General features: G+C 34.5%; 1 protein-coding gene across 1 annotated transcript; it reads left to right on the top strand.

Annotated features, from left to right (window-relative positions):
* Nucleotides 1-8,541: 8,541 nt before the first annotated feature.
* LOC122312911 (vacuolar iron transporter 1-like) lies at nt 8,542-11,662 on the top strand. Its single transcript, XM_043127584.1, has 4 exons — nt 8,542-8,896; nt 9,033-9,118; nt 10,876-10,990; nt 11,122-11,662. The coding sequence occupies exons 1-4, from the start codon at nt 8,655-8,657 to the stop codon at nt 11,420-11,422; spliced, it is 744 nt and encodes a 247-aa protein (XP_042983518.1). The 5' UTR covers nt 8,542-8,654; the 3' UTR covers nt 11,423-11,662.
* Nucleotides 11,663-15,047: the final 3,385 nt, after the last annotated feature.

The following is a 15,047-nucleotide window of genomic DNA, read 5'->3' as shown; positions in this document are numbered from 1 at the left end:
CCATGTGGGGGTATCTGGCCTCTGCCGCCTATAGGCTCGGTTGACATAGTATATTGGATGCTGAACCCCACCACCGTCTCATACTAGATCCAAGGAAGCCACTTGTGGGGAGACGGAGATGTATAAGATTAAGGTCTCCCCGCATTTGGGTTGGCTAAGCAACGGGGGGCTGGTTAGGTATTTTTTGAGGGTGGTGAATGCCTCGTCACACTCCCCATTTTAATCCTAAGCCTTCTGCAACACCTTGAAGAAAGGAAGGCACTTGTCGGTTGACCTCGACACGAAACAGTTGAGGGTCGCCACTCGTCCTGTGAGCTTCTGTATGCCGTTAATGCTCTGTGGAGGGGATATATCCAGGATGGCTTCCAATTTCTCCGGGTTAGCTTCTACTCCCTGTTTTGACACCATAAAGCCTATGACTTCTCAGAGCCCATGCCAAATGCACACTTTGCTAGGTTTAGCTTTATCTTGTACTGCCTCAACACCATGGCTTTTCGAAGACCGTCTAGGTGCTATGCGGGGTTTTTGCTCTTGACTAGCAGGTCATCCACGTTTCTCCTGATTTGGTCCTTAAACATACGATTGACTAACCGCTGGTAGGTGGCCCTCGCATTCTTCAAGTCGAACGGGATGGCTGAGTAACAGTACAACCCTCAGTCTGTGATGAAAGAAGTCTTCTCTTTGTCATTTAAGTTCATACGGATTTGATTGTACCTGGAGTAGGCATCCATAAAGCTCAGCATACAATGGCCCACGGTCAAGTCCACAATGAGGTTGATATGAGGAAGCAGAAAGCTTTCCTTAGGGTAGGCCTTGTTTAGGTTGGAGAAATCTATGCGCATTCTTCACTTGCCGTTTAGTTTCTTTACAAGCACCACATTGGACAGCCAATCTGGGTAGTGCACTTCCCATATGAAACTTGTTGCGAGCAGCTGGTTGACCTCTGCGGCAATTGTAGTGTTTTTATCTGTGAGCAACCGAAGTCCACATTGGATGACTTACTCCTTTGGCTTTGGGGTCTACACTCAGGTGATGTTGCATGATCATTGAGTCGATTCCCGACATGTCTTCATGACTCCAGGCGAAGACTTCTCGATTTTCCACGAGGAGTTATTGCAGGGAGACCCTCATTTTGACGGCGATCCCGGTGCCGATTGTGGTGGTGGGTTCTAGTCAGTTTGGGTCTAGTAATACTAGCTCCAGCGGCTTGTTTGGCTTCACCTTCTTGAGTGCGCACTCATCCCGTACTTCGCCTTCTACTGGGGTGCATTCTAAAGCAAGCGGGAGAGCGGTTGGCACCTTCTCCCTCGTTTGAATGGTGCTGGTTCCCCCTTTAGTGTCTTTTAGTTCGTCAGTCATTGCATTATGTGTCTCCCTCTCTGTTCCTTTTGGTTGTGTTGTTTCCATATTCATCTATGCTGCTGCTTCGTTGTGCTCCTGAGCTGTCTGAGAACCGGTTCTTGCAAGCACACAAAGGACACATGAAATTTTTTTAGGATCTCACAGACAGCATTACTATTGACGTCGTATTTCGTACGCTTTTGGGTTAGACCCTCAGCAGCTTGGGTCTTCAATCTTGGGCCTTAGTGATACTAAAGATTGTCTGGAGTCCGTGGTGGCAACTGGGTGAGCCTTCGATGCCTAAGTTAGTAATACTTCGAGTGAAGTGGTTGAAGAGACGTAGTAGTGAGAAGAGTTTAGAAAGTCTAACCGTTATTTCAGTTTTTGGGAGTCGTTTTTATACCTGCGTTTGGGGTTAGAGACCCATGCCTTGCCATCGGGGTGGCGTGTTTCCTGTTGTTTCTCTGGCCATGCCCATTTAATGCGGTGTGCTCCTCTGGAGAAGTATTTAATGCGGCACTGCCTCTATCATATCTAAATGTCGTGAGTGTGATGCGTTGGGTTGCCCCTCTCCTCGTCGCTCATTGTCAGTAGATCATGGTTCTTTTGCTCTGTGTGGACCACTTGCCAAGCTTACTCCTTTAGAGTCAGGTGGCCCGGCGGAGACCCGAGCATCCGTTATTTCCCTCCCTTTCCAGATTCGAAGGCCTCCCTAGGTTGGGGTTTACTTGAGTTGCTTGGGCACCCCTTTTCTGGGCCTATATTCTTGGGCTTCAGGTCTTGGAAAAAATCTCTCCAACACAATTATTAATAATTAGTTGGAAACTCATCCCAACAATCAAACACAACCTAATTTAACACTCTCATGAGTCAATTTGATTATGTTGTTTATCATTATATATCTTCTTATATATAAAAGCCCCAATGCAAAAAGCAATAGTGTTTTTTGGTCTCACAATATGCTTTTTGATTTTACCCCTATGCATTTCTAATTCACGATTTGGTCCCTCTATATTCCACCACCTTGATGACTTTCTGGAAGATGAATCCATTGCCTTAGTGACTTCTCTAAATCACATTTATGCTTTCTAAATTTCTCCCTCTGCTCTCTCAATCCACGACGTCTTCCTCTGCCACTAAGCTTCCATTAAGTGTTTCTCCTTGACATTAAAATTCATAGATTGAGGATAAATTCATAGACATTAAAATTGAACAATGAAATCTTCACAAATTTTCATAGGATACATCCATAAAATAAAGACATCAAAGCCAAACATAGAGAAACATAAGAGAGGGGTGCGGTGTGAGGGAGAGAAGAGAGGGGAGGGAAGAAAAGAAGATAAGGGGGTATGAGGGTTCCTATATTATCATTGCAAAAATATAAGCAACTCATAGCCACAGTATATATGTTTCCTTCATATTTTAATCTATAACTTCTAATATCATAAGTTTTCCATATTAATAATTCATTCAAACTCACAACTACATTTTTATTATTTTCACTTAGTGAGCCTATATTGACATAGAAGATGATATTGGACAATTGGTAGCCATTTGTTTGGACCAGCAGCAAAAGAAGCAATGAGTTGTACAACAATTGAGTTCATGAATCACATTAGCGAGGTAATCAAATTATTTAATAGAGAAGATTTTATCTATTATCATTTCTATGTATATAAAATTCTTACATAAAATTTAAAACATTATTATTTATAAAAACCTCTTTAAAGCCATGTCATAAAATCTAACATCCTCATAACTAAAAGAGAAATAAATACATCTAAATAGATGCATTTGTTTTATATAGTATTAGTTTTTGTCAACATTTTCTAAATTTCTAAATTTAATTTATGTAGGAACATTTACTGTATCTACAAAGTCTTGTGACACAAGCTTTAGAAAAAGAATGGATCATACACCTTGGTGCGAAAATAGATCAATTCCAAAAACGACATAAAAAATTTAACTTTTTGTCTATCCATTCAGTGACTGAAACAACAACACGAGTTCCAGATGAATATATTTCCCTCAAACTGCAGAAACAACGTTTTGTTACCTTAAAAAAACTTTTGTGTTGTATATATTGTTCTTCACAACCTGCCATTGGAGAGCTTCTGTATGACTGTTTGGATCTGTGTTAGATACATGCTGTATATATTACTCTTCAAAGTCTACATTTGAAGAACTTTTGTAATACTTTTTCTATAAATATCTTTATGAGATGATAACGTTGTTAGGTCATAAATTTTCCTTTCTTTTTTTCCTCGAATGACCTATCATAATGTTACTAGGTCAGAAATTTTCTACTAGAAGCTCGTAACATTACTGATTCTGCAAATTTAGATTCCTATATATTACTCATGTCACAGCATTGAGGAGTCCTTCGCAATGGGCGAAAGCTTAATGAACTTTTCTATCCACTTCTCCACTATCAGCCTATCAGGTGCTATACGCAAGTGGCATTCGTGCCTTACGCGTATCTTCACTAGGATATATATATATATATATATATATATATAGATGGACCTATAAGCCATGAATGTGACAAAACAAGAAAGCCTGCTTTTCTTTAATTTTCTTAAGGAAACAATACAAAAATTATATAAAATAAGAAAAAAATATATAATGAACACGCGACCTGATATACACACCTTTGTAGGCAGATGACAAAAAGCTTGATATATTCACCTCACCTTCGATCCTATCTAAACACATTGATGACCCAACTCAAGCGCATGCGGCATGGCACATCGTTGTTTACCATTAAAAGTCCCTCAACTTCAAGACTTGTCCTTTTCCTGAAGGCCGGTGAGTTAATGGGAAATTGATGGTGGGCGGGTAATGATGTGAGACCCCTTTTCATAGCATTAAAGTGTGATATACATGTAAATTCTAAGGAGAATATCTGATTTATATAAATTTTATATTAAAATAAAAAAAACTATTTTTATAAAATTAAATATATTTTTAATTATATTATATGATTATTTTGGTTGAATTTATTATTTTTTTAAAATTATACAAAAAGATCATATTCTGAAATGTAAATCCATATTATTGAAAGTAAATTTTAGCGGCCATAGGTTCATCAGTCATCTAGGATGATATATAGGATCTAACATCGAATATCCTTTATATCAATATGGGTTAATTAATTACAATCGAATATATATATATATATATATATATATATATAATATTTATAGATGACTTGTTCAATTTTTGAATTTAATTCATATATTAGGGCATACCTAATAATTAGGCATTATTTCATTTTGACAATGTAGAATTCTTCCCTTTCCTTTTTGTAATGGATATTTTTCCTTAGTTGAAAAATAATATCATGACATATATAATATTTTAAATTGGTAAATAAAAGTTATATATAATTAATGCCTGCGCCGACCATTACAACATCGAGGGAATATTTCAAGCATTTTTTTTTATTAATACTTCTTTAATTATATATTATAATAGATTACTCGCTTTTCATTTATATATCTCGTCGATCGTTTCTTTTTTTTTTTTTTTTTGTTACTTTAGTTTTTTATTTTGTATTTTTCTTAAATTATAAAGAAGTTATGAATAAAGCTTAATTACTTGGAGAGAGTTTTTGGGAGTGCTTGTCAGTACTCTAGTGAGTCACTAACAATGGAATCAACCGTTCATAAGACGTATATACGACCCACAATGGATTATGGGATGAATGGAATGTCTTCACTGTTGTCTGTTGGGCCAATACCAAAGTTAAGTTCATGAGAAAATATATTTATAACAGTACATTGAACATTCGCTGCATTTTTACCATTGGGTTGGTCGATGGCCCATATATATAAGTTAGCATTGAAAACGACTAACGGAATTGATGATCAACAAGCAACCAATTAGAAGAGAAAGTGATAAAACCTACTTATATATTATATGTATTATATATATATATATATATATATATATATAAGTTGTACTTGTATTCACATGAGGACACGTCGACACTATTCAAGCCCACTCAAGTAGACTAGAGAACCCTAGGGAAGAGAACAAAGAAGGGAAAGATTCAGAAAAATTTATGCCGTAGGATCAGCTTTGGCATGGTGCGCATTGTGAAAAAAGTGAAAAAGCAAAAGCCCCGTGCCGTGCTGATCTTATCCTTTCCAATATGTCAGGGCGTGTGGCTACCATGTGCCATTTACACAATATTGGTATGGGCCAGTTCATTGTTTGTCAGTGATTCTTCTTCTTCTTCTTCTTCCTTAACTTTATAAGTTTTGGTGGAATTTTGAAAAGTACAGCGAGAAGAAAAGCCAGATCGGGCACCGGTCTTCTTATCCTTCCTAAAATGTCTGCAAGGCGTGTGGCTGGCCTGTGCCCATCACGTATGGTCCACTGCTTCATGGATTTCCAGTGATTCTTTTCTTTTTTTCTTTCTTCTTTTAACTTTTTCCAAGTGCATGTGAGGTTGGTTTATGGCAACAAAAACAAAATAGCGAAGGCCAATGAGTGCACAAATTAAAAAAGCAAAGAGGGTCGAGACCCGCCATAATAGAAACGAGATATAATGATCACTACTTCCCTCCCCCCCCACACACACATATACCTTTTATTTTTAATTTTTTTTTTCAAATTATGGCCATTTGGGACCAAAATAATGACTACTTTATAAATCTCGTATCCCATGAGATATTCTGTGTTTGGGAGGTAGACGATCGAGAAATGATCTTTCAATTAGCTAGCTAGCTAGCAGTAACTAATGATCATTATAACATGTGTGATGCATGAAGACGTTGTTCATTCTGTGCCATAAAAAGATAAACAAGACATGCATTACACGACCCACTTAATTTCTGATCAGAAACCATGATCAACACCATCAGTACTTCATTAATTCACTCTTTATCTTTTCTCATTTTCATTTGTTCATGTCACTCGGTGCATGGCTAGGTTTTCAATCATACATTTAGACATGAATAAAACATGACTGTCCAATATATTCAAAATGTCAGACCATATATATATATATATATATTCCTAGCTGTCACGCAACTGGCCAGCCACAAATATTGAAACTGCATTAATTTCATTGAATAAATGACCATTCATGAATTGTTTACTGAGACACTCATTGAACCTACGTACGTAGAAAACATTGAAAACAATGAGCAAGATATATATATAGTAGCCACAGAGAGAGAGAGAGAGAGAGAGAGAGAGAGAGAGAGAGAGAGAGAGAGAGAGAGAGAGAGAGAGAGAGAGAGAGAGAGAGAGAGAGAGAGAGAGAGAGAGCACATGCCATTTTGTATAAAGGAGCAATGGTTATGATGATCGATGTCGAAGAAAGTGATCACATTTCCGTCAATATCCAAAGAGAATCCACACGGAGAATTTGGTGGAGAAAAGCTAAAGCAATAATGGCCAACAACGGTAGTAGAAAATGTTTTGCCCAACCTTTTAATAAGATCACATGGCTTTAAATAATTGAGTTACAGTTCCTATATATGATATATGGAAACCCTCAAATTAAAGAGTTTATTTCTCAAAAGCTTAGGGGCAACGTCGTTCAGATCATATAAGCTTAGCAGGCAATCCAAAACAATGTGATCACTTCCAATTGCTAGCTTAGTGAGAAAATAATGAAGTCTTGATTTGAGATGCGTGCAAGCTAGGTGATTTGATCATGACCTCTTTCTTTTGTACGGCTCAAAATAAAAACCAAAATGGCCTTTATTAATTTTCCCTGATCTTAGTGAGAAAATGATTTGATCAGGACATCATGATTACTGGAAACTCGTTAAAATTTTCAACAGACAAACGTTTCCAAGTTGGCAATCAAGATGGTGATTGTGAATATGAAAATCAACATGAAGTGAGCGTAGAAGACTTTTATAGCCAGTTCAGATAAGTAAGTTGTGGCACATTTTTTTTATAATTTTTCGTTAGGGTTTAATAGTCTATTTATCAAACTATTTAAAAATTGTTTCAAATGGCTTTCTCTTCTAAAAAATAGGTGGGAGTCATTTTTAACTCTAAATATATTTTTTTTTATTGTCTTTGATATTGTATTTTGTTTATTTTGAAATATTTGTTGGGAGACTTCCACTATTATATAATCTTTAATTTTATCTATGAAACTATTTGTTTAAAACAAAAAAAAAAAAAAAAAAAAAAAAAAAGAAAAAGGAAAAGAAAAAAGTTGGCAATTGGAGAGGAAGCCTTCCCCCCGACAAAGTAAGCCACTTTATGCCAACACAAACGAGTATTTAAATGCTTTCACATTGGATGAAAAATTCAACTTTAGGACTCCAAACAGAGAACCAATTAATTTATAATGTAATAAGTCAATCAAAGTAGCTATTGTGTGAGTGCGGGTGCGTAAAGTCCATGAACCCTCACTTGTATCCAAAACATATGACCAAACACTTGAGTTGAGAGAGTGTGGCAGCCACATGCCAAATACAGAATCTGACTTCCGGATAATGATGTTTGATTACCCAGCTTTGTCGATATATATCATGATCAGAAATATCAGCAGCCCCACTAGCCTTTACCTTGGCACAACGGCTTCTGTCACACACACGCCTAATCATTCATTCTGAGTGAATTAATATGTTGACTCTTTTGCTGATCTGTAAGTGATTATTTTATTCTATTTCATCCTGGTTTGGATAATAAGTATTGAAATGAGATAGGTTACTATAAAAATTAAATAAAAATATTATAAAATTAAAATATTATTAGAATATAATTTTTTAAGGTAATTTTTATTTTAAAATTTTAAAATTTTTAATTATTTATTATATTTTATTTAAAAATTTGAAAAAATTATAATAATTATATGAGATAATATGAATTAAGATAATTTCAACATTTGTCTATTGGTTATCTCCGCATGTTAGGACTATAAAGTAATTAATGAGAATGAGAAATGTTTTAGTTAAAACAAATTTTATAAAAATAAATTTACAAACTGATATAATTTAATACAACGTGTTAGATTATAAAATTATTTTTATTATAAAATAGATTGAACGGAATAAATAGAGTGAACACAACTTTTGATTTTCCCACCTAATGATACGCTGCAGCACAACAAAAAGTGGACCCAAAGAAACTATTGTGGACTACTTCAAATTAATATGCATACAGACATTGATATTAATTAATTAACTCACCTTCTCTTCCTATATATACCCTGGCATCAGTCACCAATTTCGTCTCAGGAAAGAGTGAGTACTGGAAATTTTAGTTTTTAGTTGGCCTCTTGTTCCATTCGTGCTAGCTAGTGTGTGTCCAGTGCAGTTCAGAGCTTAGTATTGGAGATGGCAGAAAATGGTCACAAAGACCGTGATGAGAAGCATCTTCTGCTTCTCCAAGACCACGAGGAGAAACACTTCATGTCAAGTGAGATTGTCCGTGACATCATTCTTGGTGTTTCGGATGGCCTCACCGTCCCCTTTGCTCTTGCGGCGGGTTTGTCCGGCGCCGATGTTCCGTCTTCCATTATACTCATTGCTGGAATTGCTGAAGTTGCTGCTGGTGCCATATCTATGGGGCTTGGAGGGTATATATTTTTATTTATTTATATATTTATTAAAATCTCCTTTTTATGTTGGGGATTTTTCATCCAATATTATTATATAGTATATATGTTCTTCAAAACTAGAAGTTTAAGATTCTAAGGATGCATATATATGCAGGTATCTTGCAGCAAAGAGTGAAGCTGACCACTATTCCAGGGAACTAAAGAGAGAGCAAGAAGAGATCATTGCCGTTCCTGACATAGGTTGATCTCCGCCTTCGCGCTTGTCTTCTTTTCTACACCATCACATTGCCCAAGCATGCATGCAGTGTTTTCAATGATTCATTATATATATATATATATATATATATATATATTATAATATGGAAACTTCCTCAAGGACAATATAAACATATATACAAACTAAATTCTATCCCTTTTAATCATGTAGGAACATCTAGGTAATATTAAGTTCTTAATTAATATATAAAAATTATCGAGTAGGCTCGGATACAGATAGATACAAGTGCTTGCATAGATTTTTTTTTTAATTACATGACATATTGGGATAGGATAAGAGCACTACGTCGTTTGTAATACGAGAGCACTTAATAATTTTTCAATAATATAATACAATCACGTACCTCATATGTAGATCTATCATTTTAAATTTAAGATTGGGACAAAAATTATAGAAAGATCTTTATCGACCATTAACTATACCATGTCTCAAGGTCAAATGTCTCAAATTTGTTTTAAAGTTAACAACAATACTTAATTTTTGGCCTTTAATTTACTAACTTTTCCATTTTGAAAGAAGACGCACACCCTTGCATGCACATGTCACCACCATAACTTTTTTTCATATTATATTTTGTCGCGATATTGCTTTAAAAGTTTAAGGTATAATAGTAATACTTTTCCTATAAATTAAAGTCTTATTTAGTACAAAGCTCAGTTTCAGAACTTGCGCGCTTTTTATACAGTACTGTGTTCATTATTTTTCTTTTGGAAAAATATTAGTTCTTTTGAGAATCTCGTACGTACGTGTGCTATTCTCGTCCTATTATAAATAATTCATATCAATAATATTAGAGTTGTGCTACACCTATCGATAAGATTAAATGATTTGGTTTATTTATTTATTTATTTATTTTTTGTTATTTTTTTTTTCATATCTTTAAATATTTTAAAAAAAGCTCACAATATCAATAAAAACAATACTTACTTAATCACTAAATAAAAAGAAACAAAAATAAAATTGTTGGGAGAAATGCTCATGACCCATTATCGGGATCCCAAGCACATTTCTCATATATAATATTACTTAGAGTTTGGTTTAAAAGTGAGATGATTTACTCTCATAGCAAAATTCTCATAATATTTTTTCTTTTCTAAATATCACTCAAATGCAAATATTTTTAAATTTTAAATTTTTAACTTTTTAATCTAATCATTATATATCTATCCATTGCATGAACTTTCTCAAACTTCCAAACAATACAAATTTTTCAAAATTTAAAATAAAAAGAATATTTTAAAAATATTTTAATTTTATAATATTTTTCTTAATTTTTTTCTCATTTCTCAAAACCCTATAAAACATTTTAACTCAAAACATTTCACTATTATTTACAAAATATTTTATTACTATTTACAAAATTCTCATTTATTCTCGTCACTCCCCAAACAAATCCTATTATAATTAATAATTCTAATTCAATATGACATCTTATAATGAGATCAGGAGAGTACGTACTGCACGCGTCTTAATTTATTTATTCTAGAACTACTTGATAATTAATTACCATTTTATATTATCAGAACCATCATCATATATAACCCTCATAGCCGATCGAAGACTAGAATCCTTGCTTTTTTTCACTAGCCCACCAATATCACATGATGATCATGATGTTCTTAACTTTGTTTTTAATAATCTACTTTTTCTTTAGTTTTTTTTGGTAGAGTTAGACGTTAAAGTGTAATCATAACATAAATTATGTGTTAACAAAACGCAGAGGCCGCCGAATGTGCAGAAATATTAGCACAGTACGGGGTCGAACCTCATGAATACGAACCTGTTGTTAATGCTTTAAGGAGGAATCCTCAAGCCTGGCTTGACTTTATGATGAAGTGAGTTGATCAAAACCAATGCTTTTTTTTTTTCCTTGATAATTTTTTGAGATCTAATATTACTATTGTAAAATGACTTCCATTAATCCTTATATATAATATTAATAATATGATCTGATGAATGGATTTAGGTTTGAGCTGGGACTGGAGAAACCAGATCCAATGAGAGCACTGCAGAGTGCCCTAATCATAGCCATTTCGTATGTAATCGGTGGATCGGTGCCCCTAATACCATACATGTTAATCCCAGCTGCTACGAAGGCTCTTCTTGTATCTATTGCTTTAACCTTAGGGGCATTGCTATTTTTTGGTCTTGTTAAGGGTTATTTTACGGGCAATCAACCCTTCAAAAGCGCCTTCCAAACTGTCCTCATCGGAGCCATTGCATCCGCAGCTGCTTATTCCATTGCCAAGGTTTTCCAGCGAGCATAGTACTGCATGCATGGATGCACCATGATCCTCATCGACAACTAGTTCACTTCCTTTTTTTTTTTTTGGTATTGATTTGGGTTTTCTGATTGGACATGGTTTGTATGCCCTTATATATGATATGTAGGCAGTACGTCGGGCTAATTTATCGATCCATATGTTTCCATATATCTTCTTGTATAATATCTATAATTGCTGGTATTACGTACGACAGTTTCAAATGCATGTTTTTACTGGCTAGAATAATATGGGCTTAAATACAATGTTTCTTAAGTTTTCTGAAGATAAATAATTAAATCAAATGATCTGATTTAATTGTTTATTTTTTATTATTTTTATTTATTTATTTTCATATCCTTAAACATTTTAAAAAAACTCACAATATCAATAAAAAAACACTTACTTAATCACTAAATAAAAGAAAACAAAAATAAAATTGTTGGGAGAAATGCTCGGGACCCATTATCATGATCCCAAGCGCATTTCTCATATATAATATTACTTAGAGTTTGGTTGAAAAGTGAGATGATCTATTCTCACAGCAAAATTCTCATAACATTTTTCCTTTCCAAAATTCACTTAAACGCAAATACTTTTTAATTTTAAATTTTTAACTTTTTAATCTAATCATTATATATCTAACCATTACATGAACTTTCTCAAACTTCCAAACAATACAAATTTTTCAAAATTTTAAATAAAAATAATATTAAAAAATAATATTTTAAAAATATTTTAATTTTATAATATTTTTCTTAATTTTTTTTCTCTCATTTCTCAAAACCCAATAAAACATTTTAACTCAAAACATTTCACTATTATTTACAAAATATTTTATTACTATTCACGAAATTCTTATTTCATCTCATCAATTCCCAAACAAATCCTACTATAATTAATAATTCTAATTCAATATGACATCTTATAATAAGATCGGGAGAGTACGTACTGCACGCGTCTTAATTTAATTATTCTAGAACTACTTGATAATTAATTACCGTTTTATATTATCAGAACCATCATCATAACCCTCATCGTCGATCGAAGACTAGAATCCTTGCTTTTTTCACTAGCTCACCAATATCACATATGATCATGATGTTCTTAACTTTGTTTTTAATAATATACTTTTTCTTTAGTTTCTTTGGTAGAATTAGAAGTTTAAGTGTAATCATGTCATAAATTATGTGTTCACAAAATGCAGAAGCCGCCGAATGTGCATAAATATTATCACAGTACGGGGTCGAACCTCATGAATATGAACCTGCTATATATTAATGCTTTAAAGAGGAACCCTCAAGCCTGGCTTGACTTTATGATGAAGTGAGTTGATCAAAACCAATGCTTTTTTTTTTCCTTTATTTTTTAAGATCTAATATTACTATTGTAAAATGACTTCCATTAATCCTTATATATAATATTAATAATATGATCTGATGAATGGATTTAGGTTTGAGCTGGGACTAGAGAAACCACAGAGTGCCTTAATCATAGCCATGTTGTATGTAATGGGTGGATCGGTGCCCCTAATACCTTACATGTTAATCCCAGCTGCTACGGGAAGGCTCTTCTTGTATCTATTGCTTTAGAGAAATGCTAGGGACAACCGGCCTGCGTCCCCATCGCGGCCTTGGGTCCTACCTGGCATACTCCCTAGATGACGTCGTTCTAATTTGAAAAACAAAACAAACCGAGCCACCCACTTCTTCTTCTCCTCATCTTCATCACTTCACCCAACTTCGAAACTTACCATTTTCGGTGTTCTCTTCACCCACCATCAACTCCTCCCCACCAAATCACCCATCTTCTGGTTTCTAAGACTTGTTGTGAAATGAACGGAGAGTCTGCTATGCCCTAATGCATTTTTATTTTCTTTCTGGGTCTCATTTTTTTTCTTTATGTTTGTCATCAAACCCAAGCATACGTTCTCCCTTCTATTTCACTACTTTTATTTCATCCATTTGTTTCCATTCTGATTTTCAACATATGAAGCAATTAAATTAATAGATAATCGACAAAACTCAACAAAGCTAATCACTTTTTTGCCAAACCGCAATCATTTTTTTCCAGCCACATGCACACGAAGACACCACACGATGCCGACGAACGCACGAGATCTACCAGTTGTTGTCTCAAATCTCATATTTGTAGGATATGCGCGATTTTCCTCCGTTCTCTCAACAACCAAACATACTGTTATGGATTATTGCAGACTATTGTGTGATTTTCTTCTATTTTATCGGCAACCAAACAGGCTGTTACAGACTATTTTTAGATTTTCCTCTATTTTCTCGGCAACCAAACAGATTTTCCTTTGCTTTCCTCTATTTTTCTCAAGGTTTTTTTGCCAGGCTTCGAGCTTTATGAGATGAGAATGCGGAGGGAAATCGAAGTGAATGAGAGGTTACGGAGGTAAAGAAGGAGAGGGAAAGAAATGAAGAGAAAAGAAAAATCAGAGGGAATCCTATCTCAAAAGAAAACGACGCGGTTGTGTTTTTTATGCCACATAGGATACGAGGCCGCAGAGGGGGCATCTTGCGGTTGTGCATAGCATTTCTGATTGCTTTAAACTTAGGGGCATTGCTATTTTTTGGTCTTGTTAAGGGTTATTTTATGGTCAATCAAACCTTCAAAAGCGCCTTCCAAACTGTCCTCATTGGAGCCATTGCATCCGTAGCTGCTTATTCCATTGCCAAGGTTTTCCAGTGAGCATAGTTCACTTCCTTTTTTTTTCTATTTCTTTTGTATTGATTTAGGTTTTCTGATTGGACATGATTTGTATGCCCTTATATATGATATGTAGGCAGTCAGGCTAATTTATCGATCCATATGTTTCCATATATCTTCTTGTATAATATCTATAATTGCTGGTATTACGTACGACAATTTCAAATGCATGTTTTTACTAGCTAGAATAATATGGGCTTAAATACAATGTTTCTTTAAGCTTTCTGAAGATAAATAGGGTAGTTCACAATTCAATGTTTCCTGACCACTCTATCTACTTTGTTTATGAAGAAAAAAAGAAGAAACCAAATGTCTCCTTTCCTTTCCCTTTTGTTACAAGCTCAATTGGGTATGTGATAATTGGACATCAAATCAAAAGAAGTTGTTGCCATTAGTTGATAAAGGCCAGCGGAGTATATATAGTTTGGGATTGAAGGAATCCAGTGGTCAAACTATATGAAAATGACGATCCATTTCTAATTAGAATTATGCATGCAACTTCCTTTGGATAAGAGGTCCGTACGTGATTCGGATGATTCATTTGATTCAAAGTAAGAAGTCTTGTGGTTGGGGTTTTGTGTAGAGGAGAAAATAATTACATCTGAGGTGCTATTTTGGAAGGGCAAGAACCCTTGCATGGTGGTTGTATAAATGTTGAAGGAGTTTCCATTAGAGTCTTGCGATGCCAGGAGAGTACTTTGAGTTTCCAACCATTGATTTTTCTTTTGGAGACAAGTTTCAATGTTTTGAAAGGTTGTTTTTTGGATCAATTACTAATGAGTGGAAGGCCGATGTATGAATAAGAAAGTTCATTCTTTTAGTTTGGAGGGAGAAGGATAGGAGGATATATAGGAGGTCGCATGTTGTAGGGAGTTATTTATTTATTTATTTTGGTAGGAAA

The sequence above is a fragment of the Carya illinoinensis genome, chromosome 6 (assembly GCF_018687715.1).
Source record: "Carya illinoinensis cultivar Pawnee chromosome 6, C.illinoinensisPawnee_v1, whole genome shotgun sequence".
Classification (NCBI taxonomy): domain Eukaryota; kingdom Viridiplantae; phylum Streptophyta; class Magnoliopsida; order Fagales; family Juglandaceae; genus Carya; species Carya illinoinensis.
Note: the sequence above shows the minus strand (reverse complement) of the source record. Positions and strands in the feature narration are given on the sequence as shown.